This window comes from Girardinichthys multiradiatus, chromosome 4, assembly GCF_021462225.1.
Source record: "Girardinichthys multiradiatus isolate DD_20200921_A chromosome 4, DD_fGirMul_XY1, whole genome shotgun sequence".
Taxonomy (NCBI): domain Eukaryota; kingdom Metazoa; phylum Chordata; class Actinopteri; order Cyprinodontiformes; family Goodeidae; genus Girardinichthys; species Girardinichthys multiradiatus.
The window spans coordinates 902,096-929,098 of record NC_061797.1 but is presented as its reverse complement, the minus strand read 5'-3'; the positions used below and the strand labels follow the sequence as shown (position 1 = coordinate 929,098).

General features: G+C 40.3%; 1 protein-coding gene across 3 annotated transcripts in view; it reads left to right on the top strand.

Annotated features, from left to right (window-relative positions):
* ccdc102a (coiled-coil domain containing 102A) overlaps positions 1–27,003 on the top strand; it is a 99,518-nt gene that overhangs the window by 61,115 nt on the left and 11,400 nt on the right. The window contains exons 4-9 of one of the 3 annotated variants that reach the window (XM_047362977.1): positions 3,540–3,655; positions 4,825–4,933; positions 9,690–9,806; positions 10,757–10,966; positions 21,425–21,595; positions 24,698–24,801. In XM_047362977.1, coding sequence (XP_047218933.1) covers positions 3,540–3,655; positions 4,825–4,933; positions 9,690–9,806; positions 10,757–10,966; positions 21,425–21,595; positions 24,698–24,801 — 827 coding nt within the window. Of the gene's footprint in view, positions 1–3,416; positions 3,656–4,824; positions 4,934–9,689; positions 9,807–10,756; positions 10,967–21,424; positions 21,596–24,697; positions 24,802–27,003 lie in introns of all 3 variants that reach the window. The other 2 variants (XM_047362976.1, XM_047362979.1) reach the window with 2 other exon arrangements.

The window sequence follows — 27,003 nt, the reverse complement described above, 5'->3', positions numbered from 1 at the left end:
ATGACGTACTATGTATTTTTAAGAAATTTCTCAAATTAGCAGAATACTGTAGAAATGATGGTTAGTCCTTGATGAAAAGAAACGGTACCGCTTGAAAAGATACAAGACAAATGTCCGAAGACAGTTAATGACAAATAAAGGCAAAGGTTCAAAACAATTAAAAATTCCGAAATAAGATTATGATTAAAGTACACTGATTGGTCTTCCTTTTACTGTTTCTGCCGGTCTTCCTTCTCTTTTTCACCTGTATGCATAATATCAGGGTGGGGTCATTAAATATCAATGGTGGGAGGGATCCACATAAAAAGATAGTTTTTTAGAGATTATCATTCAAAAGAAGCTTAATGTTGTGTTTTTACAAGAGACACACAGATTATGAAAATGAGGTAGAGTGGGGTATGAGTTGGAAAGGTAAATATTTTGTGTCTCATGGGACCAGATCATCTGTTGGTGTAGCAATTTTATTTTCATTAGGTCTAGATGCTAACATTGTTTTCTGTACTGAGTTAGTCCCAGGTTTGGTCCTGGTGATTAGAGTACATTACAGTTTTACAGCAGGAAAGAACAGGAAAAGAACCTCATCTTCCATCATCCTTTAAAGTTAGCTCAGGTGACATTAGAGCTTAATTTGGTTGATGCTTGGAGGACTAAACACCCTCAAGATAAACGGTATACAAGAGTAAAAATGAAGGATGGGACAGTGAGTGGGGCTAGGTTGGACAGATTTTATATCTCAAAAGATTATAGAAATAGACTATGTAACTGCATAATTTGTCCAGTTGGTTTTTCTGATCATTTAGTTTACTTGGATTTTCTTATTTCAAACACCACTAGATGCAAATCACATTGGCATTTTAACACTAAACTGCTTCAAGACACCTTTTTTTGCCAAGGTTTTAGTAGTTTTTGGGAGCTATGGAAGGGAAGAAAATCTGCTGTTAACAGTACTCTGTCCGACCAATGGGATGATGAGTATGAGTATGTGTTTCCTTCACTAAATGTCTCTCCTGGAGTGGATCAGTGGCAGGATGAGCCAGAAAATCTCTTGTCTCTCCAAGATTGGTTGTTCTGAAGGCGTGGGGAAGAAAGTCTTGTACAATATCTGTGTGAATGTTCTGAATTTACGCTTTCTGGCAGAAATGAGGGTATCAAGGTTTTTGACACCAGCTCTACCCCAAGAGGCTGTTGGTGGGCCCTGTACAAAACCCCCATTGAGAAATGGGTGGGATAATCTCCAGTGGAGGATTGTACAGGTCCTTCTCAAAATATTAGCATATTGTGATAAAGTTCATTATTTTCCATAATGTCATGATGAAAATTTAACATTCATATATTTTAGATTCATTGCACACTAACTGAAATATTTCAGGTCTTTTATTGTCTTAATACGGATGATTTTGGCATACAGCTCATGAAAACCCAAAATTCCTATCTCACAAAATTAGCATATCATTAAAAGGGTCTCTAAACGAGCTATGAACCTAATCATCTGAATCAACGAGTTAACTCTAAACACCTGCAAAAGATTCCTGAGGCCTTTAAAACTCCCAGCCTGGTTCATCACTCAAAACCCCAATCATGGGTAAGACTGCCGACCTGACTGCTGTCCAGAAGGCCACTATTGACACCCTCAAGCAAGAGGGTAAGACACAGAAAGAAATTTCTGAACGAATAGGCTGTTCCCAGAGTGCTGTATCAAGGCACCTCAGTGGGAAGTCTGTGGGAAGGAAAAAGTGTGGCAGAAAACGCTGCACAACGAGAAGAGGTGACCGAACCCTGAGGAAGATTGTGGGGAAGGGCCAATTCCAGACCTTGGGGGACCTGCGGAAGCAGTGGACTGAGTCTGGAGTAGAAACATCCAGAGCCACCATGCACAGGCGTGTGCAGGAAATGGGCTACAGGTGCCGCATTCCCCAGGTCAAGCCACTTTTGAACCAGAAATAGCGGCAGAAGCGCCTGACCTGGGCTACAGAGAAGCAGCACTGGACTGTTGCTCAGTGGTCCAAAGTACTTTTTTCGGATGAAAGCAAATTCTGCATGTCATTCGGAAATCAAGGTGCCAGAGTCTGGAGGAAGACTGGGGAGAAGGAAATGCCAAAATGCCAGAAGTCCAGTGTCAAGTACCCACAGTCAGTGATGGTCTGGGGTGCCTTGTCAGCTGCTGGTGTTGGTCCACTGTGTTTTATCAAGGGCAGGGTCAATGCAGCTAGCTATCAGGAGATTTTGGAGCACTTCATGCTTCCATCTGCTGAAAAGCTTTATGGAGATGAAGATTTCATTTTTCAGCACGACCTGGCACCTGCTCACAGTGCCAAAACCACTTGTAAATGGTTTACTGACCATGGTATCACTGCGCTCAATTGGCCTGCCAACTCTCCTGACCTGAACCCCATAGAGAATCTGTGGGATATTGTGAAGAGAACGTTGAGAGACTCAAGACCCAACACTCTGGATGAGCTAAAGGCCGCTATCGAAGCATCCTGGGCCTCCATAAGACCTCAGCAGTGCCACAGGCTGATTGCCTCCATGCCACGCCGCATTGAAGCAGTCATTTCTGCAAAAGGATTCCCGACCAAGTATTGAGTGCATAACTGTACATGATTATTTGAAGGTTGACGTTTTTTGTATTAAAAACACTATTCTTTTATTGGTCGGATGAAATATGCTAATTTTGTGAGATAGGAATTTTGGGTTTTCATGAGCTGTATGCCAAAATCATCCGTATTAAGACAATAAAAGACCTGAAATATTTCAGTTAGTGTGCAATGAATCTAAAATATATGAATGTTAAATTTTCATCATGACATTATGGAAAATAATTAACTTTATCACAATATGCTAATATTTTGAGAAGGACCTGTACATGGGGCCATAGCTACAAACAGATATCTGGCACACCTTAATCCTGACAGTAGTGTTTCCTGTCCTTATTGTTTTCAGGAGGAATCTTTGTATCAAATTTTTATTGAATCTTCAAGATTAAATCCTCTTTTTGTACTTTTAGATCATCTGTTTGGATTTGGAGTACAGTTTTCTAACTGTATTTTTATTTATGGTCCACAGCAGTGTGTAAGAAAGAAATCAATTCACATTGTTTTAAATTTCATTGGTGGGACTGCAAAACTAGCAATATTGATGTCAAGAAAAAACAAAGTTAATGGACATCAAACGGATGATGCTCGTGTTTTATTTAAGAGACTGGTAGTTGCTCGAGTTTGTGTGGAATTTGAGTTTTTTTCAATATTTAATGTTTCTTTTTGTTTTCCTGTTGGAGTATGAAATAAAGGTAATTTTATAAACTCAAACTCTTTCTTTCTTGCTTGCTTGTACTTTTAATAAATGCATATCATGTTTTCTGTTATTCAACCATTATATTAGCATTATTTCTTGAGTACGTTTCTCTCCCACGATGTCAGGACATGGAGCTGCTGGAATCAGTCTTGCCTTGTGGAGCAGCAGGTTCTGACACTCAGGACACCTGGAACAGTCGTAACATTAGTGCAACTGGCTTACGTTCATCCTCCTGTTTGAGCCGGCAGGAACGAAACAGGCAGCTGTGGGTGGACATGAATACGGTGGAAGAAGACTCCAGCAAGCTCAACGCCGTGCAGCTTCGGCTCGATGAGTCTCAGAGAGTCCTGCTGAAAGAGAGAGAGTAAGAAGGGACTAAACCTAACTGTAGGGGATGTAGTTTGCAAGTTATATTTCTTACCTGCAACTTATGAGATTAAAGGGGTTTAACTGCACTTTTTTTCCTCAATGCAATAATAGGAGTGATTGACTAGTTTTTGGGATAACTTCATTTAGCTGTTTGATTTTTTTGGACAAATATAAAAAATACATTCTTATAAAGTTACTTTATAATTTTCTTTTCCCCTGCATAAGCCCTTATGTGTACATAAGTAGGTAAAAGAAGGGTTTTCAGCTGATTGAATGAAAGTCATATTCATTAATGAATCATCTTTGTTGGACATGAAGAGCATGCTGGAACTGCAGTTTGGTGCAGCTTTAATGACACTTGGAAATACTGTGTGAGTGTGTGAAGAAAAGCAGCAGATTTTCTGTCGCTGAGGGGGTTCATTTTGTTGATAAAACTTTTCGTCATAATTTTCATCATCAATGAAAATGAGACAACTAAACAAACACTCACACTCAAATGATTCAAAATGACATTTTCACAAATAATAAAAATGAGGGGTTAGGTAAGGTTAGACCAGTTCTAAAAAGAGCCAATGACACTTATTCTTAGCATACAAGGCATGTCATGTTTATTTATGGTTACTGAAACGTTAAAACAAATAAAAAAGGTTGTTTTATATAAAAATTTCTGTGTGTATTGCAAAATGTAACTTTAGTTCAAACCAAACCTTGAGCAAATATTTCAGCTATCTGTTAAGATATAATTTCCTATAAATGTGAAAGAGAGGCGCTGCGTTGGTGAGGCAGGGAGTTAAACATGAGGCAAATGTATGGAGGCCTCAGTCGACTTTTGCTGCATTCCCTTCCCCGCTTTCTCATCCTTATTTTGTCAACCTACTTTCAAAAAAAATATTGAGAAATAAAGGCCACTAGTGCCGTAAAAAATCTTTAAATACAAAAGAGGCCCTAGGAAAGCATTCCTGTATGACTTCATATTTTATCAAAATTTACAATGAGTATGACTGATTAAAATTTAATATAATTTCGTCAATTAAAACTAGACTAAACCTAAAATCACCTCAGATTACCTTTCAGTAAAATACTGTAAAAGAAATTATGAGAACATTTTAATCACTCAGTAATACTTTATGCTACAGTACTAATGTTTCTCTCTGTTATCCCCAGAGACAAGCTGTCCCTCGGTAAGAACATCGAGAGACTAGAGGGTGAACTCAGCCAGTGGAAAGTAAAATATGAGGAGCTTAGTAAGAGCAAACAAGAATCCCTCAAACAGGTGAGACTGCAAGAGAATCTGGCTGATAGACTGCATCATGCGGTCTGTCTTTTAGAGCTGATCTGCACTATCTACTGACAGTCATGGACAACATTTTCAGTGATTCTTTATAACTGTGATTTTTTTTTCACAGATTTACTTTCACAAGTGGAGTATTGTGGCTAATGCTATAATGCTTTGCTTGATATTTTTAAAAAACGTTATTAGAAATAACTTTGAGATTATTTCAAATGCAATGGACACGGAGATGGAAAAGAAGAGGAAAAACAGAAGCAAGAAACGGAGAAAGCCAGGGCAAAAAGATAAAAGGGAGAGTTCTATGTGCAGAAACACATAGAACAACGTTACTGAAAAGTACTTGATACTAATGAATGCAAGATGTATTTAGTGGCAACTGCAGCACAACATTGAGTATATTTGTGTATCTGTAAACACCTGAATCCAAACACCTGTGGATGTATGTGTGAGCGTGGTTGTGTATATAAGGTATATAAGACACCAAAAACCACCACACACCAGCGAGCAGACACCAGCCGCCGGGGAAAAAATAGGTTCCATATTTGACTGGAGGCTTAAGATGATTCAGGAGAGGGAGCAGCCAAAGAGCAAATCTGACACAAAAACAGGCACACCCAGTCACAATCAAACATTCCCACCCTCATGCGTACACATAAAAACACCCAACATAAAGACACACAATGGAAGGCCTACACTCACTCGCACTCCCTATACACACTCTATACTGCCAGGTCCAGGTACTAATAACCCCAGAGGCAACCAGAACCAGGATGTGGTCACCTTTATTTCGGGGTGAAGCGAGGCAGACCACCCGAGCCCCCAGTCTAGGCTAGGACCGGCACTGCCCGAACCTGAACACCCTGACCCCGCACGTCACCATAGAAACAAATAGACTCAAGTGAAATCATAGTTAATGCTCATACATAATGCTTGGAGTTGCCTGATGTAAAGTCCAGAAGCAGAGATATAGCAGAGAAAAAGATAGAAAATCAAGACCAAATCAAGTGCTGGGTGTAAGGGGGGGCAATAGTTTGAATATTATGTTAACAAATATTTGTGTGTGTGCGATTGTGTGTGAGTGTGCATGTTTGTGTGACAGAAAGAAAAAAAGTGACAAAGAGATGTGGTAACTGACAAAATGAGAGGAGGAAAAAAAATTGGATACCCAAAAGCCCAGCCCTGGCCCCACCCAGATCAAACAATGTAAACATCATACTGGGCTGTGATTTACATTAGATTACAATTGCCAATTACCTAACCTTTTATCTAACCACTGTTACATGTTTTAGACTACCTACTGTTGCTTCTAATAAAGCCAAGGAGTGATCTCCTGGTCTCTGAACAACTGATCATTAATATAGAGTTTATCTAAAGCCAATGTAGCTCTGGTGCCTTCAGTGATATATTGCTTCCTGATTGGGAATAATACTCACCTCCGATTGAGGATCTCCTTTGGAAACTGGTAATTAACACTGAAGCTCGTTGCCTGTAGCTCTCTGCCCCGACTTATTCCCCAACCTGCTCTTTTTGCTTGTAGTTCTCTTATTTTGCTACAATTGGCTGAGGCTGGTTGTGATCGGGTTTCTTACCTCCAAGCCGGTGAACATTATAAAATGTGATGTTTTTAACCTTGCCACTTGGGAGTTTCAGCTGACATTGAAAAAATATACGGACTGTAGATTCAGAATCTTCCTCTGCCCGTTCTGGAATGCAGAACAAGACGAGGTTGTCCTGCATGCTGCCCAAACTTGTATATCCAGGATGGTCTCCCTCAATTTCTAATTATCTCCGGACAGCTCCGTCATTAAACCTATACATTTTTTCACATTATCCCTCAGAGTTTGGTTCTCAGCTGTGAGTGCAGCTTTTTGTTCCTGCCTGAACTGCAGAGACTCCCTCAGAGCTTGGATTTCCTTGTGGAGAACCTCCACCTGGGCAAGATGAGCATCTAGGCACGTTAGCGGTTTCTCTGAAGATACAGTGGAAGTGCCGGTCAAGCACTTTGAGCGTCTGCTTTTTGAAGTTGGTGTGGTCATGGATACAGATTTCTGTGGCTTGCACATTACAATGTTGTCAAAATATTCATCTACGTAGCTCTCCAGGCTGTCCAAGGTTTTCTTGTCCAGTTTGTTTTATTGCAAAAATATGACACAGTAGTTAGTATTTTAAATGTTTCTATGTTTGGCTTGAGTTTATTGGCTTGTTTTACCCGAATGTTTCGTGTTTGTTTACCCGTATGCCACCATATTACATATGCTCAGCTCTCGTGAGATCTCAGCCACTCATCACGCAGTATCTAACAAACTGTGGATTTTGATTGTGGAACAATTTTCTACCCTGATGCTTGGGAGTCTCATTTGGTCCGCTTTTTTGTTTCTGTGGTACAACCTCCCCATGTAACTGGGCTCTCTTCATATGGTAGATGAAGCTGAGATGGACAGCCAGCATGTTTGTAACACTGCCTCTTTACAAAGCTTCTTCAGAGAGTGTTAGAATCCTTTTCAGTATTTCAGTGGACATCTCTCTTGTTGTAGCCATGTTTCCTGGTTCTAGGATGTTCAGTGAGAATGGATTAAAGAAGTTGTATTTTCTTCTTCCTAACCTCTGCCAAGCTGGATATTATCCCCTGGTGGGTCGCAGCTTGTTGGTTTCTCCACCAACTTTTTGAGAACTGACCACAGTTCCAAACTTTTAGTTTCCATCATGCTGTAAGATGCAGAGATTGTCTTCAGATGGTTCCTGGATTGTTGGAAGAAACTGCTTTTGGAGATTTTTTTGATTCAGCTCTTTTGTTCTATGTTTTGGGCAGAATTGCTTGGAAGCTTAAACCCTTAGTGATGCTTCTCTGTTGGCACACACAAGACTCATGCTTGGTCTCACCTTTTCTTTTTCCAGATAAATGAGTTTCTAGATGTCCCATACAATCAGAAGGATGAACAGCAGTCCATCCTTGTACTTACGGCTAAATTTCAGCCTGTCTTTAATGTTTCGCTTGGAGGAAAGTGGCTTTTCTACTTCCCTTCTTGTCACAAAGGTATTGTCCAGAAGTCTTCATGTTGTTGTGTGTGCAATGTTGAAAATGTTCTGCACAATGCTATAGCACCCTCCTTTGAAGTAGACAGTCTCATTGCTAGTTGGACTTTCTTGGATGCCTTGAAGCGTCTTCACTGCAGCTAAAGCTCTCACCCAACAGTTGCTGACTATTTTAGCATCAGTTTCCTGCATGTAAAGCATTTTTGATGCGAACTGATGATGGCTGCTCACTTCCATTTGGAGGTTACCATTGTTAACACAAAAAAGAAAGAATTTCAGCACAACTGCTCTGCAATCTGTCAGATGATTTGGATTTTTTAAGGCATACTTTCAAGGATCTTAGAATATCTCTAATCAGTCTGCACAACCTTCAGGGGTTGTGTTTCTGCAGAAACCGTTGGCCCTTACGTCGTGTTACATTTACAAAAAGAGCTCTCCTCCTTGGATTGTGCTTACTATTTAACTGCTGGACATTTATTTAAAAATATTTAATCATCTCAGATCTTAAAATGGTATTATAGATCTTCAGGGACAAATGTCTTTTGAGTTAAGGTTTAACTTGTACGATGTTTAGTGTCAACTCACACAATTTGTTTAAACATATGTTGTTGTTTTATAGGAGGGTGAACTAGAGTAGATAAGAATGAACAAACAGTAAGAGTTGTGTAGATATAGATAGTGAAGAATACAGAGTTCTACACTGTCAAGAACAATACAAGTTAAGACAGAAGCTATGGTATGGTGACGTTATTTAGGTTCATTACAACTGGGTGACTTTCTCTGAACACTAAATTAAATCAGGGATGAAACTATAAAAAAGCAAAAGCAGAAACCAAAAGCTCAAAATATTAAATGTTTGCACACAGATATGTGTCCTATATGGCATGCACATTCAATGGCTGTGCCTACACAAACTTTATGCTTTTTAATACAACAAAATACTGCCACAGTAGTAAAATATTAATTAAACCAGATGCTTTCATATTCTATTTTCTGATTCTTAACATGTGACATAAAAATAACAAGAACAGCCTGAACAACTAAAACAGAATTTTAATGAATTTGTTTACAATGATTCCGTTTAGTGGCACTGTTATGTCCCATCTAAGTACTTTAGTCTTTTGCAAAAATGTCTTGATTTGGCCTTGTTTTAACAGATCCAGCTGCACATATCTGTCAACGCTGGCAGGTGAGACAGAACATTGTGGGCAGAAGTTATCAGTTATATTTGTAACCTGGACAAAGACATATTACTGTAAAATCCACTAGGAGGCGCTCCAGGCCCACAAACAGGTGATGCTGTGGACAGTAAAATTAAACAAACATAAAATGAACAGGTGACAAAGTAAAAAGTAAGTAAAACTTGATTTTGAATAGTACCTTCAAAAACAGGTTTCCTTAAATCTGAGAAGTAGAAGACAATCCAAGGGTTAGAAAGGATTAGAAGATGGTTGTGACGGATGTGCTGAGCATAAGCAGATGAAAATACATAAGCTAAAGGCCAAGAGCAGCCAGATGAGACACACAACCATTGAAATTAAGAAGAAGCCATTTGAAAACCTTGGAAATGGCTTTGGAAGAACATATTTATCATTGTAAAGGAATTTGGATTATTTATTGGATTATTTTGGATCTGAGTCTCAAAATGCTTGAAAAATGTATGCTTTTAATATGTTATCTGTTTCTCCATCTTGACACCATTTAGCTGAACCTGCTGAAGGAAATGCATCAGGATGAACTGGGCCGCATATCTGAAGACTTGGAGGATGAACTGGGAGCTCGGACCAGTATGGATAAGAAACTCGCGGAGCTAAGATCTGAGGTAAGGTAGCAGAACACCCAAGAAAGGTGTTTGTGTGTTAGGTCGTTTCCTGACCATGGGCCTATAATTTCCACTTAGGGTTAGGGTTAGGTATTCATTTTGACTTTGCTAAAAAAAAAATCCAAGATTATTGCCAAACTGTCGCTGGGTTGTTGGAACAAGTTGCTTTTGGGTGGGATTTGGATTCCACACTTTGAGACCTTGGGCTGAATTGTCAGTAAGCCTACTCCCTTGGATTCCCTTGTCAAAGAACTGCAACCCTATAGGTTTGCGCCAGCCTACTACTATCCATCCTTGTTTTTCCTGCTGAATATCAGTCTGTTAATGGTTTTCTTTAATAGAACTAGCCTTTTTGCTGTCCTTTAGCTGTTGTCTTCTCACTATGAGTGTGATTGCACTGAGACCCAACTGCTGCCATGGTTGAACAATCTATCAGATTCAAGTTCTGACTCTGGCTGGACCTCTGCAAAATGGTAATATGACTTCCTGTCAAAATAAAAATGTTGGTAAAATAAATAAAAAAAAGAAGTCTAAATTTGCCAGGGATATTAATAACTGTAGGCCCCTTTACCAATAAAACATCAAGTTCCAGATGCAGCAAAAAACTCTTAGCAGTGTTTTTTGTTACTTCTGCTAATATGCTGCTTAACCATTTCGATGGACCAGTGGACTAATTATAAATTCATTACACTTAATCACTTAGTGGCTTGAGAAATGCATTTTGGAAGCTATTTGATAATGTCTACAGGAATGTTTTTGCCTTTGTTTTTTTTCTTTGTTGTTGTGTGATTGTGATTGTCTTAAATACCCGAGTGGACTGCAAACTTCAATTAACCTTTTAGGATAAATAAAATATTTTGAACTGAATTGATTTGAAGCATATTCTGTTTCAGATCTTCTAAACAGAAGGACATGTCTAATATAGAGTACTGATTGTATCTCTCTGTCAGATGGAGAGACTGCAGGTGGAGAATGCTGCAGAGTGGGGCCGCAGGGAACGTTTGGAGACAGAGAAACTGGCTCTCGAAAGGGAAAACAAAAAATTGCGGGCTCAGGTGGAAGATCTGGAGGAGCAGTGTGCAAAGAAACGTCGACAGGCCGCCTCAGCTCTCGATATAGACCTGAAGGCTATCCAGAGCGAGTTGTTTGAGAAAAACAAGGTGGGTAACTCAATCCTATTAAGAATGAATTAGAATTGTTTCCACAGAATTTGTTTTTTACTTTATTACTTATTTATTTGATTAGTTTTGTGATGCTTGTTATTGGATTGACTTCATTTGGTATACAGATCCTTCTCAAAATATTAGCATATTGTGATAAAGTTCATTATTTTCCATAATGTAATGATGAAAATTTAACATTCATATATTTTAGATTCATTGCACACTAACTGAAATATTTCAGGTCTTTTATTGTCTTAATACGGATGATTTTGGCATACAGCTCATGAAAACCCAAAATTCCTATCTCACAAAATTAGCATATTTCATCCGACCAATAAAAGAAAAGTGTTTTTAATACAAAAAACGTCAACCTTCAAATAATCATGTACAGTTATGCACTCAATACTTGGTCGGGAAACTTTTTTCAGAAATGACTGCTTCAATGCGGCGTGGCATGGAGGCAATCAGCCTGTGGCACTGCTGAGGTCTTATGGAGGCCCAGGATCCTTCGATAGCGGCCTTTAGCTCATTCAGAGTGTTGGGTCTTGAGTCTCTCAACGTTCTCTTCACAATATCCCACAGATTCTCTATGGGGTTCAGGTCAGGAGAGTTGGCAGGCCAATTGAGCACAGTGATACCATGGTCAGTAAACCATTTGGTTTTGGCACTGTGAGCAGGTGCCAGGTCGTGCTGAAAAATGAAATCTTCATCTCCATAAAGCTTTTCAGCAGATGGAAGCATGAAGTGCTCCAAAATCTCCTGATAGCTAGCTGCATTGACCCTGCCCTTGATAAAACACTGTGGACCAACACCAGCAGCTGACACTGCACCCCAGACCATCACTGACTGTGGGTACTTGACACTGGACTTCTGGCATTTTGGCATTTCCTTCTCCCCAGTCTTCCTCCAGACTCTGGCACCTTGATTTCCGAATGACATGCAGAATTTGCTTTCATCCGAAAAAAGTACTTTGGACCACTGAGCAACAGTCCAGTGCTGCTTCTCTGTAGCCCAGGTCAGGCGCTTCTGCCGCTGTTTCTGGTTCAAAAGTGGCTTGACCTGGGGAATGCGGCACTTGTAGCCCATTTCCTGCACACGCCTGTGCACGGTGGCTCTGGATGTTTCTACTCCAGACTCAGTCCACTGCTTCCGCAGGTCCCCCAAGGTCTGGAATCGGCCCTTCTCCACAATCTTCCTCAGGGTCCGGTCACCTCTTCTCGTTGTGCAGCGTTTTCTGCCACACTTTTTCCTTCCCACAGACTTCCCACTGAGGTGCCTTGATACAGCACTCTGGGAACAGCCTATTCATTCAGAAATGTCTTTCTGTGTCTTACCCTCTTGCTTGAGGGTGTCAATAGTGACCTTCTGGACAGCAGTCAGGTCGGCAGTCTTACCCATGATTGGGGTTTTGAGTGATGAACCAGGCTGGGAGTTTTAAAGGCCTCAGGAATCTTTTACAGGTGTTTAGAGTTAACTCGTTGATTCAGATGATTAGGTTCATAGCTCGTTTAGAGACCCTTTTAATGATATGCTAATTTTGTGAGATAGGAATTTTGGGTTTTCATGAGCTGTATGCCAAAATCATCCGTATTAAGACAATAAAAGACCTGAAATATTTCAGTTAGTGTGCAATGAATCTAAAATATATGAATGTTAAATTTTCATCATTACATTATGGAAAATAATTAACTTAACATGATTAACATGTACATGATTAACAGTCTGTGGTGCAACGTCACGTTGCACCACAGACTGTCCAGGAGTTGGTGGATGCTTTAGTCCAGGTCCGGGAGGAGATCCCTCAGGAGACCATCCGCCTTCTCATCAGGAGCATGCCCAGGCATTGTAGGGAGGTCATACAGGCACGTGGAGGCCACACACAATACTAAGCCTCATTTTGACTTGCTTTAAGGACATTACATCAAAGTTGGATCAGCCTGTAGTGTGTTTTTCACTTAAATTTTGTATGTGACTCCAAATCCAGGCCTCCATTGGTTAATAAATTTGATTTCCATTGATGATGTTGATGATTGTTGTGTGATTTTGTTGTCAGCACATTCAACTTTGTACAGAACAAAATATTCAATGAGAAGATTTAATTCATTCAGATCTAGGATGTGTTACTTGAGTGTTCCCTTTATTCTTTTGAGCAGTGTATATATAGATAATATGGCAATGTAAGGGTCTGTTTTAAAACTATGCCGTTGGCTGTAAGGAAAAGAGGTCGGGGACCTTCCCTCTTTAAGAGAGTACCTTTGGGCAGCACAACTGAGTCCTGTGATATGCTGGTACAACGAAAGTTACTACTGTAACAACGGTTCTATGAATCTTGGATGACTGCCAGAGGCGGTCCTTCAAGCATTGAATGATAATTTTTGCGCATGCATCCTAATGACAACAAAGTCACCCACGACCTATCGGTGATCTACGTGAATCTATATAGTCACATGACACTTGAAGCTTCAGTCCTTCTTACTTCTTATGAGCATGAGGACTCAGAGGGACCAAGCACTCTGACAGTCATCCAGGATTCATAGAACCGTTCTTGTAATAGTAACTTTTGTTTTATTTAATCTCTACTGACCGTGCTTCAAAGACTGGATGACGTAGACCAACAAGGTCACAAGGGAACCCAAATCTGCAAAACAACAGTCACAACAGCACTCGGCTCAGTAGGAGGTGGAATGTCACTTTTGTAGAATGCTCTGCAGTGGATGGGGAGCTGCCACATTCACCCTGTAGAACCAGGCAAAGGTGTCCGGCGTCACCCGCATGCATCGTGGTCCAGATGACTGGCAGTCTGTCAGGGTGAACCAAAGGGGACAATAAACCCCTTCCCTGGAGGCACAGAGGTTTACCTCCCCTCTGCTGAATGTCCGCAAGGATCTCAAGTATCAACAGACTGACGGTCACGTCTGTGAAGTCCAGCCACCTGCTGCCTTGTTTAGGAGACCTGGGCTGTGCGTTCCAGGGCCTCAAGCGTAGCGGAGACGGAGAGCTCCCCCAGAACCACTGGGGAGAGCCCTCAGAGTCCTCCTACAGGGCCCAGTCAGAGGTGATTGCGGCAGCTAAACCTGGCACCGAGCATGCATTAGTGTTGAGAGCACATGTTCAAGCTCCTGCGTCTTCAGGACAAAGGCCTGCAGAGGTGCATTCACCAGGCCCTGCGTCAACTGGTCTAATGGGACCGTTTCCAAAGAAGACGAGAGGCCTGGCATCAGATGGGAGAGTGAGTTCCCGTTCCAGCCCATCCAGGCACTAGAGTCATAGGCCCTGCAGAGCAGATCGTCCGTGACACGGCACTGCGGTAGCAGACAACGGATATTGAGCCTCAACGCCTCATCCGGAGGGACAATAAAAAAGGTAATGCTAGGTTCCACTGCTGGCATGCGGCTCAAACCAAACATGACACTTTTTACGTGGCATGGGCCCTGCGTTCAGTCGTCACCCGTGAAAAGGCTCTTGTGTCCCTCCAACAGGCATGTAGTCCTGGATGTATTCCGCTGATGATTTACAGATGAGACATTTTGTAAGTGATTAGATTAAACCGGTAGCAGAATCAAGTAAACAGCTGTTGGACTTGTTTAAAAGGGCACATAGCTCAAAGAGTGACAGGGGCATTATTCCAGGCTTGTGTAAAGGGCTTAAAAACGTGAAAACACACTCAACTCTATATGTTAAAATAAAATGGGAAATGCAGGGAGGAATAGGTATAAGAAAGGAGAACAATATGGGCAAACACATGAAAATGTACTAGCTCAAAGAGGTAAAGGAATTTGGCTGGAAAAAAATAGACATTTTATTACCCCTTACCAATAATCTTGCTGTAAGGACAATTCACCAGTATGCTGGAGAAACTGTGGAAATGCTAATGCAAATCACTACCATGTCTTTAGGAACTGTCATGCTATTAACATCTACTGGCAGGAAATACACAAAGCATTAAAACACAATTTTGAAATCCATCTGCCTTTTGAGAATAAAACTTTGTTTTGGACTCATGCCTGTAGGATGGCCAAAGAAAGATAATGGTCAGTTTATTCTGTTGGTGGCAGGCAAAAAGTCATCACAAAAAGTGGCTAAATGAAATGACAGCAGTCTCTGGATGGATTTAAACTTATCCAGGCAGCCATGAGACTGGAGGACAAAGTGAAAGTTGGGAGACTGGTGGTGTGACTAGAGGTGGTGCAACCAACCGCAGATCTCCATTAAGAAACAACTCTGCACCTAAAGGATGTTTAATGTGTATGTCCCTCCCTCAGCTGATGCAGCAGATCTGTGTGAGCAGCTCCACAATGCAGAGACTCACATGCAGACTTTGTATCTGCAGGACCTCCTGCTGATTAGTGTGGACTTTAATAATGCCTTGCTCAATTAATTTCTCCATACTTTTACGTATTATGTGATGTGCCAAAAAAAAGAGCAAGTTGTTGGATCTGCTGTATGCTAATGTTAAAGACACATACTCTGATGGCAACCTGGTACATCTGCTCCCTCATTGTACACCCAGTGTAAGCAGAGAGTCTGCACACAAGAAGTCTGGCCAGTGACAGACTGTTTCTAGACCACAGACTGGAAGACACTCTGCTATCTCTCACCCACAGCATCTGACAGTTAAGGCTCTGCGCAGACTGATACATCCTTAGTGTAGGAAAGGACTCCACCGGACATCAGTTATTTCCATTGATGTAAGACTCTACAACTCAACAGTTTAGTTGTACATAGGAATTGTGCAATACATGACATACCACCATCACCCCGTGCAATTTAAATATTATGTACATAAGTGGGTTTTTGTTGTTGTTTTTTTTGTATATTATCTTATGTCTATTGTTGTTGTTTTTCTGTAGCCTATTTGGTCTTTAATTTCCTTGTACTATATTCTATTTTCAAAGGCTGTTTTAACAATTGAATTTCCTTGGGCTCAATAAAGGGATCAATAAAGTCTTATCGTAATCATTTCTTAGACTTAAGAATGTAGGATTCAGATTGCAAAAGCATTTGTCATAGGCTTTTAGATCTTTTTAAAACTAATTCGCAATGAATCAGTGCTCTTAAGTATGTGATTATTTTCCAATTTTAGTTGTCAAAATCAATTCCGTTGCTTGAGAATGTAAATCTAACCTGTTTCCAGCTGGTTTAACAAAAGTGATTGCATCTTTTCTAAAATCTACCTTTCAGTACATCTGTTTATAATTCATGTGTACTTTGTTCAGTTAAATGGTCTCATAGAAAGAACCTCATTTGTGAAGGATGAAAAATGTCACTGTGTAGAATAAAACATTTATCAGTATATTTCCTATAAAGGTCGGTTATTGATGTCTCATCTTCACATTTACCTGGCCCAACATGATTTATTTTTATTGACTAAATAAATTAGTTGCTTTCCTTGAACACCTGGCAGTACAGATGAACCAGAACAAAATCATTAATAGTTTCTAAATATTAACTCTGCTGTTAACCAATTTAAAATGATTAAACAGCTATCTGGAACCCTTTGAAAGGTTTAACTTGATGGTACACTTTTCCTTCTAAGAAAGAAGACATTCAGTCTTCAGTCAGGATTTTAATGATCATGGGATATTAGTATGCTGTTTGGGTCATTTATCTTCCTATGTACTGTGTAGTTTATCAATCATCCTTTTTTTTTTACTGACAGAAGCCACCACTACAGTCACCACAATAAAGATGACACATTCTAAAGCACAGAATGTCTCCATATATGGAATGCTCAATCACTTTTACGCAGCACAGTGTGTGTTTAAAGTTTTGCTACTCAGCCATCAGCTTTTTTAGTGTGAGGATGTATTCTTATTCCCCAGAAACGTTGCCTCTGTTTCCAACACTGTCTCTTAAAGGAATGACTCAAACTGTTCTATACTCTCAAAACCTTTAGTCTAAATAAAACAGAGGAATGGTTGCCTTGATCAGCGCTAATGGCTCCTGTCCTTAACCTGCTCTGTGATTGATGTGACAAAACAGCCCCGAAAGAAGGTCACACATGGTTTTTATATCTGGTACTCCTTGCAGGGGATGTACACTCCCTCAGTGTTTATCAGCAGACTATGAGTCACCATTCTGGTGTCTGTCTGTTAGTGTGTGTAATAGCAGGTGTCCAAACCTCAGTCTAAGTGTGGCTGCTCTAATCAACCCTGTTACAGAGAGTTCAATAATCAAACCCATGGTACTAAACTTTATGTCAGACTGTAGGTAATTTATTCTTATAATGTGCGTCAGTGAGGATTCTTATCCTATCCTAACAAAAGTGAAAACATTAGCATTTATACTTTATCATTATGGTCTGTGTGTAAAACCTCATCTATAAGTAATAGTAAGCAAGGTTATTCCTAAAAGAGTTAAAATTTATCTCTCCTGATGCTGAGCTTTGTGAAGTTTCTCAATGTTTATTCTCCATTTCTCTTTCATGTTGTGTCTGTTAAGCAAAACACAGGTAAGCTTATGAAGAACTTGCTGAAATAACTGCACAAAATGTGACTCAGCTGGGTTTATGTTCAATTGACTGTATTTTAACCTGTATTGCTCAACTCACACTCCACACGATTTAATTTCAGGTGTGAGTTGTCATTGTACACTTCGTTTTCACCAGTGGTCACCAACCTTTTTAAGCCAAAGATCCCCTAGCTCTGTCTGAGAAGAAAATAGGAGCTATCGAGTGTAATGTAAACAAAAATACACAATAGTACTTCCAATGGGACACCACCTAATTTTAACAGTATTTAAGAATACTACTCAATAGATTGATTAGAACTGCTGTTTTGTTTTTAACATTTTTATAAGGATTTAACAAGCTTTGTTAAATAATTTAACTTATTTAGTGCAAACCAACAATTAACATACACATAGTGCAAACAGCATTTTTGTGCAAAGCAGTTTAACTACAGAAAACAACAGTACCGGGGTGCCACATTGGGGTCAATAAGACAATTGTTAGACATTGTAATAAGCCAGTGTGATTGCTGAGACTGGACCTCCTCTGACAGTGCTTTGTAGTTTGGTTGTAGTTTGGTTGACTGCAAGTCTGAGTCTGTGAGGTGTTCATCAGTCAGGCAGTTCCTGTACCTTTTTATTTTATTATTTTCATTTGTGAAATACCACCTCACACAGATAGGTAGACCCATGCATTTACTTTTAGAGGACACTGAGTAAGGAGGAAAACTCTCTGTTCACAAGTCCCCAAAAGCAACTGTCTTTTGACCTGACTTTAAGCGCAATGTCATTGTGCAAGTCTATTATTTCCATATCAACCCCACTCGGTAAAGAAAAAACATGCTGAAATTTGGTAGCTATCTGTTCTATATCAAAAGTTATGAACAAGTTTCATACAAATGCCACAATATCTTCCAATAGAGCTTAACTCATTAAAATGCCTGCTGAATTCAAACTCAAAAGTTTCTCCAGGTGAGGGCAGTAGCTACATCTCTGGATGAAAAGTACATTTGTCTTTGATTGTCTGCGACATTTTATCCAGGTTGGGAAACTATGTCAGCATCCCGTTTTTTAAGTGTTGCCCAACCATCCAACTTCACTTTGAATGCATTCATTGAGCTAACCATGTGAAGAAGTGTCTGTCTTTTCCCTGGAGCTCCAGATTAATACATTCAGTTTGGCAGTTGGGTCTGTACAAAACCGCAGGTCCAAAAGCCACACATCGTCAGACAGTTCCTCGTACTCCTCGTTTCTTGCAGACAAGAAAGTATTTATATGAGGCAGCAAAATCCACAAAAAATAGTCTCTGCTGTAGCAACCATTGCTTCTTAAAACAACTCTCCATCTGTAAAGGGCTTCTCGTGTTTAGCCAAGATATGGCTCATGCGAAACAATGCTTCTGTCACAGCTTTGTATTGAGTTGAAAGTTTTGTAAATAACACCTGCTGGGCTTTTAATGCTAATTTTGGTTCGCCAAACTTTTTTAGACAAATGGTGCTCTTCGGCATCCTTAAACCTCAGGTGGTTAGTTTCGTGCTGCCGCTGCAGATTCCCTCGTTTAGAAAGCGCCTGCGTTTGGTGACACAACATGCACACACAATTGTCCTTCACCATTGTAAAGATACATTCTTCTCATTCTGGAGGAATATGATAGGTCTTTGCATTTTTTCGCAAGGTATCTTCCATCGTAGCTGTATGTAAATTGCCAGGTACAAGGGTGGATTTAGGCGGGGTTTGACTAAATCTTCTTCGTCCTCCTTTGGATTTGACAAACAGACAGCGCCGCTCGGTTATTGCAACCCATACAGTGGTTAATCTCGGAACTACTCCCGTCAAATGAATGAAAACTGCATTTATAGTTCCATATTTTACAAAATTTGTCGAGACTTACAAGATCTACTGGAAAAGGCTTATAGATCTACCTGTCAATTGCGATCGATGGGTTGGTGACCACTGGTCTACACGTATACTGATCAGCCAGGACACATGTGAATAGCATGTCTAAACAGGGCCTGATAGCCTTTATAAAAGACCTGGGATGTGCAACACAACTAGGTCACCATCAAGTGACAGTTCAGGCAGTTACCACACCTGATGGTTATCATTTCTGTAAGGTCTGAACCCCCTTATCCAGACTATCAGAAAAGAGTGACTATGAAAACGGTTATCAAGTAGAGCAACCATCAACCACTTCATCTAACGGGATGATGTCATGCTGTGTGCCAACCAAGATACAGCATGATGTTAACCATTGATGTTAACCAAGTTAGCTGATTCAGTGAGTTGATGAGACATCAACAACTTACTGAATCAGCTAACCATCAGGTGCCAGGACAAGTGTGTCCGAATGGGTCCCAAAAAGCTAAGGCAATCATAACTGAAGTGGCTGAGCGACCAGAAAGAAACATTGAGGCTGTTCAGGATAGCTACATGTACCTTGGAATCCCATAGTCAGAGGGCAAACTTGAAGAGCCTCAGAAATTCATCCATAGCCAAGTAGCAAGGGATGCCCCTAGAATAACCAGCTGAATGCAAAGAACAAAGCCATCAGTACCATATTGCCTGCTATTCATCAGATATACTGTTGTTATTATGGAAGGAAAGTTCCAAAAAAAATCAAGAGTTCGGTGATGCCATTGGTCATCAGCACATTTCGGTCGTGACCCCCAAACTGGGTCAATGGCCTTAGGAACAACCCCTGAGATGGTTCAAAACTATCGATTTCCTCAGAAACAATTTCTTAATATTGCCTTTTTTCTAAAGTTTCTGAAGTTTTCTAAAATTTCCATTGTGAGATTATTCTAGCTCAATATAATATATATTTATTTTACAGATTTTTCTACATCTTCACTGGTGGTGAAAATCAATGTGGCCAAGACTGCAGCTCTTAGGCTTAAATTTCTTGGTATTGTGGCTGATACAGAACATCTTGCCCTATACTGCTGAGCAAGTTCTGAAAAGCTTCAAGATGTTCAAGAAGATGAAGTCATTAGGTGCAAGAGAGTGAAGTGCTGACATAAATCAACACCATCAAGTATGAAAGTGCTGTTGGTAAAACAATGCTGCATTATTAATGATTCCATTAGCTGCAAACAAAGATTTTCCATTGTCAATACCAGTGCAAATCTATGGGTGGGTGTGGCTTAAACCTGACCAGAACCACAACTACCCACATTTACATCCTGAAAGATACATTAGCACAACCAAAATGTATGCATGCTAATGCGTCCATTGAGAGCCATTACAGAAATGTGTCCGTTGGCAATAAAAGCTTCATATTGTTTGTTGCCCTTCAGAGAAATGTCAGGGAGAGAGAGCTCATATTATATCCTGCTCCCTCAATGCTGTAAACAACAAACTGAAAGGAAACTCAGACTTAGGTAAAAAACAGTCTTTCATTCAGTATTCTTCTCAAAACCACTGTATGATTGCAGGCAGGCCAAAAATGAGACCTTCTTTTTGTTACAATATAGTAACAAAATTCAATTGGTTTTATCCTGTTTACTGTTTTTGCAAACTTGAAAGGTTCATTTCTCCACCTGATTAAGTGGCTTTAAAAAAAATCTACCATAATTGTTACAAACTGGCTGGAACCAAATAGCTTCAGCTTATTCTCATACTCTACCTACAAACTAAAGTCATAAAAATGTAAATGAGAATATAAAGATCGTAATACTTGAAGCTTAGGATCCTTTCTTTTTATATGTAAAGGTCGAAGTTTACATGTGATGTAGCTTTCTGGGGATCATGCTATTCTTTTGGGATTTTACTTATAGTTTTTTATCCTCAAATCCAAAGAAGTGTTTTACAGAAAAACAATTTCCAAGTACAAATAATAATTACAATGGAGACAATGTGTGAATTCCAATGTCTTTGTCTGTAACTTATGCTTTAACTTATTAAAGAAGTGGTCTGTGTTCTTCAGTACACGGAGCTGGATGAGCAGAAGTTTTGTAGCTTCAGTCAGTGTCAGAAACCTTAGCTTCTCAGTCTCTGCTGTGTCTGCAGGAGTTGGCTGATCTTCGTCATGTTCATGCAAAGCTCAAGAAGCAGTTCCAGGAGAAGACTGCCGAGCTGGCCCATGCTAACCGGAGGGTAGAGAGCCATGACGCCGAGGTTAAGAAGCTTCGTCTAAGGGTTGAGGAGTTGAAGAAAGAACTGGGACAGGCTGAGGATGAGGTAGGAACATGCACTAAATTGCAAATATGTGTATATTTTAGGGTTTGGCAATAACACAAGATGCAAAGTAACACAATTCATAGTAGTTCTTAGTGTATTTAAATGAGTAGTAACTGTATCCACTCATGTATTGATTTGTATGCAAAGTATATGCATACCATCTCAAACTCAGGAACAGCAGCACAAATAGGTTACTAAGTTAGAGTACTCCACTGAGTGTGATGCATTTCAATCACTGACCTATAAAAGCCCACTCCTTTGTCAGCATCACTTCTTATTACACCATGACCTATTCACAACTTTTCTGCCAATTACATTTTTATTTTAAAGCCTAAATCAAGTTAGTGTCTGTATAACATAATTTAGTTTAAATGTGTCTCCCAGCTGTTTTTGCAACGCAAAATAAATATAAATGAACATATATAGTATCTACACTTCTGATGAGTTTGGACAAAGATAATTAATTAATGCCATTTTGAGTTGGATAGTGCAAAAGCTTATCCAACAGATATAAAAAAGGACATCAAGGTGACAACACCTCAGCTACACTGCGACAGGGCAAGTCATTTCACCAGTCATTTGTCTCCATTAACACACATGGAGTGAACAGAGGCAACACAGACCAAAGGGCTTCAGCCACAAGGAGTTTTTTTTAGAACTTCAACACTTCTTCCTCAGTTGTTGATATTAACTTAGCTTTCAGTTATCCTTAACAGCCTATTGCATTTGACAAACATCCTAAAAACAAGGATAAGCTTCTGCTCTGTGTCTTGTCTTCTTTCGGAGCCTCTCTTTGCATATCTCCCAAATTGTGAATTATGGATCTGGTCAGCTGGTCTCTCAACGCAATTGATCAAATTTTCTCGACGGGAAGACAGGGTAAGGGAGAGCCCTCTTGTCCATTCTTCTCCGGATACACACTGGACTCTTGGCAGAAGTGGAGGATTGTGTCAGTCGAGGACGTGGACGATGAGTACATAATTGGATTTCTTATAACAAGATTTCTGCTTTTCGGAGTTTGTGGTTACCTGGCATATCGTGAAATTGGGAAATGTTGGCAGCAGTTCTGGCCATTGCAAGGCTGCCTGGCTTATGTGTAGGGATCTACAGAGCTATCAACACTCAGACTGAAATCAGAATCAGAATCACAAACAGGATGTGATCCTACAAGATCGCAGGCTGGCTGCGGTTCCTGGACTCAGAGGTGAAATGGGATAAATCTTGGAGAAGTTGCATGTGGCTTCATAGATTGTTAGATTTCTTAGAAGGATTGTATTGTAACTATTTCATACCAGTGAAAGCCAAACATTATTAGTATTTGAAAGTTTGGACTAAAACTTTTATACCAGTGACCCAGCTTCTCTACTTAGACTTCAGTGAGCTGTTGTTATTATTTGAATGATGGGACCACAACTGCCTCATACCAGCGACCTCAAGGATTAATATTATCGTTTTTCTTCTAGCACAGGATGAATTCCTTACCACAGAGGACTTAATGATCTACAGTGCCTTGCAAACGTACTTGGCCCCCTTGAACTTTTCAACCTCTTGCCACATTTCAGGCTTCAAACATAAAGATATAAAAGTCTAATTTTTTGTGAAGAATCAACAACAAGTGGGACACAATCGTGAAGTGGAATGAAATTTATTGGATGTGTCAAACTTTTTTAACAAATAAAAAACTGAAAAGTGGGGCGTGCAATATTATTCGGCCCCTTTACTTTCAGTGCAGCAAACTCTCTCCAGAAGTTCAGTGAGGATCCAATGTTGTCCCAAATGACTGATGATGGTAAATAGAATCCACCTGTGTGTAATCAAGTCTCCGTATAAATGCACCTGCTCTGTGATAGTCTCAGGGTTCTGTTCAAAGCACAGAGAGCATCATGAAGACCAAGGAACACACCAGGCAGGTCCGAGATAATGTTGTAGAGAAGTTTAAAGCCGGATTTGGATACAAAAAGATTTCCCAAGCTTTAAACATCCCAAGGAGCACTGTGCAAGCAATCATATTGAAATGGAAGGAGTATCAGACCACAGCAAATCTACCAAGACCCGGCCGTCCCTCTAAACTTTCATCTCGAACAAGGAGAAGACTGATCAGAGATGCAGCCAAGAGGCCCATGATCACTCTGGATGAACTGCAGAGATCTACAGCTGAGGGGGGAGAGTCTGTCCATAGGACAACAATCAGTCGTACAGTGCACAAATCTGGCCTTTATGGAAGAGTGGCAAGAAGAAAGCCATTTCTCAAAGATATCCATAAAATGTCTCGTTTAAAGTTTGCCACAAGCCACCTGGGAGACACACCAAACATGTGGAAGAAGGTGCTCTGGTCAGATGAAACCAAAATCCAACTGTTTGGCCACAATGCAAAACGATATGTTTGGAGTAAAAGCGACACAGCACTGAATCCAATCGAGAATCTGTGGAAAGAGCTGAAGACTGCTGTTCACGAACGCTCTCCATCCAACCTCACTGAGCTCCAGCTGTTTTGCAAGGAAGAATGGGCAAGAATTTCAGTCTATCGATGTGCAAAACTGATAGAGACATACACCAAGCGACTTGCAGCTGTAATTGCAGCAAAGGGTGGCGCAACAAAGTATTAATGCAAGGGGGCCGAATAATATTGCACGCCCCACTTTTCAGTTTTTTATTTGTTAAACAAGTTTGACACATTCAATAAATTTCATTCCACTTCACGATTGTGTCCTTCTTGTTGATTCTAAACAAAAAATTTGAGTTTTATATCTTTATGTTTGAAGCCTGAAATGTGGCAAGAGGATGACCAGTTCAAGGGGGCCGAGTACTTTTGCAAGGCACTGTAATTACCTCTATTAGAAAGATTGGATTAGAACCAGCTCTTACCAGGAAACCCCCAAGGATTATTATTGTCATTTGATTTGTTTTTCTGTTGTTTGATTTTCTGTAGCATTGTGATGTTTTTCCTCATGAACAGCACTTTCAGTGCCTTGTTACTGAAAAGCGCTATATAAATAAACTGGACTTAAAAACCATCATAGCTGACAGTATTGAGTGACCTGTGTGTGTGTGTCTGTGTGTGTGTGTGTGTGTGTGTCCGTGTGTGTGTGTGTGTGTGTCCAGCTGGATGAGTCTCATAACCAGACAAGAAAGCTGCAAAGGTCTCTGGATGAACAGGTGGAGCAGACTGAGAATCTGCAGGTCCAACTGGAACACTTACAGTCAAGGCGAGACACACACACACACAAATACACACACATACATTATGTCTTGTTGCTGTTGAGATGCCCCCGTGAACATATTATGATAGTGTCTTCGATATTTACCTTGTGTTTGGTTTTTCTGGTAATGCTTAGCGATGCTTAGTGTGTGCAACTGCTGTGAGTTTCATACTTGTATGACAACTTTTGTGTTCAAAAGAGGGCCATAAACGTGAGACGAATTTACAGAAAAGTTCAGATTTTTAACTCCAGCGAAATTCGCTTTGCATCCATTCGCCCTAATTGCGCCGCTTGCATCGCTAGAAATACGTCTTTCGCATTGCTTCGCTCCTGAATGCACCTCTACAAAGGGATTACCATGTAAATCACTCGCTCCAGTCGTGTCATTTGCATTCGGTCTGAACACACCATTTCACACTATCATAGTCTCTCACACACTATCACAGATTTCAACCAGAGCTGAGCAGTACAGGAGACATTGGCGCTTTATAGAAACTGATTGAAGAAGTTTTACAGACATGCTCTGCCTTGCTGACTGACATACTGGGTCTGTCAGAGTTCGCATATGATTCTTTTGGGGCACATAAGCACTTTGTAAACAGAAAGCCTACACATTAAAAGAGAAAGCTTACATGGTCTTCCAAGGTCATGATCGCATCAACCTGTCAATGAAAGAAGATCACAAAGCATTTTAGGCTATTAATATATTATTTTAACCTATCAGTTAGGTCATTTAAGTTTTTCCTTTCAATCAATCTACTTACTTTATAATGTGTCACTGTACTGTTCCCATGTCTGATTAGCTCATAATGTCTGGATGTCTCATGATGTTTAATTGAGTCACATGTGCAAGCAAAGCTACAGACACTGTACTCTGCCGGCTGTATAGCACCTTAAGATGGCAGTTGGCATTAGGCCAAAAACCTAAAACTTTTATTCAGAATGAGAGCATGCATTTTTATTCACCTTGGTCAGTGACTGACCAGTCTACCTGCTTTTCACCTAAGCAGTTGCCCTGGTGGAAAAAGGCAACCTAGAATGACAATAAGCTATGACCCACCCAAAATTCCTAAACAACTTCCTGCCTAAAAGCACTCGGCCAAAGTTGATGAGTTAAAGTTGGCATTAAAGACCCAAAAGCAGCTGTAGACTAGGTCCGCAGAAAAATTACAAGCTTTCACGGGTTACGTGTGAGTCAACCTCTAACGAAGTTAACAGAGTTAATGAAGGAAGCACTCTCCATTTTTGTGGACACCTTATTTAAAGACTATAAAAACAAAGATGTCATCAAAAGTAATGTCTCAAGTAGACTGCTGGGCTCAGCCACTCTGGGCATGTAGATTGCGCCATTATCACAGGACATATCTCCAGGATTTATTTATGTGTGAATGCTTCTGGTGGACATGATGGACACCGCACAGCTGATGGTGTTTGTATGGATGACCTTTGAAGACTCGCCCACAAAGGAGGATGACAAGAGGTGAGGACATCTACAACAATTTAAATTGTTGGACAACAACATCCCGATTCATAAATTATGGCTATGACCATTGTGGCACACCAGTGATGAAAGGCACACATTCCTATTTTATAGCGATATGCTGCAGTTTCCATATTTCCACAGTTATCACTGTATGATTTATCAGTCGGTACTAGCTAGCATAGTTGCATATTTTTCTCATGTGATGACACTTGTACACTTATTGTAAAAAATCTTAAATCTATAAGGGCAGAAGGACTGCAGCATAAACTATTCTAGTCCTTACTGGACGAGGTGGATGCTGAACGTAGGGACTTACTCTTGCAAGCTGAGGTCCACTTGTTAGGTCGCGGTAAAGTGTTGCAGCACTTTGTTGAACTCCACTCACAGATACGATCATTTTTGGAAGCATGAATTTGGAATCATGATGTTGGGACCCCAGCAATGGTTGACTCTGAACTGTACCCCTCCCAGTATGAACCTTTCTACACATTTCAGCGTGACGCTAACTTCCGCTTCAGCCGAGGAAGAAGAGGAGTCAGAGCTGAACAAAAATGCTGTCCTTCATATTGTTTGTTGCACATTTTTCTGTGCTCTTTCCACGCGGGTCTCAGACAGGAATTGGACAGGAGAGGCACAACGTGCGAACTCTTCAACTTGGATCCGAAAGTGACTACGATTACGCAGATTGTATGCAACAAAGTTATGAATTTGCTGTTCAAGTACCC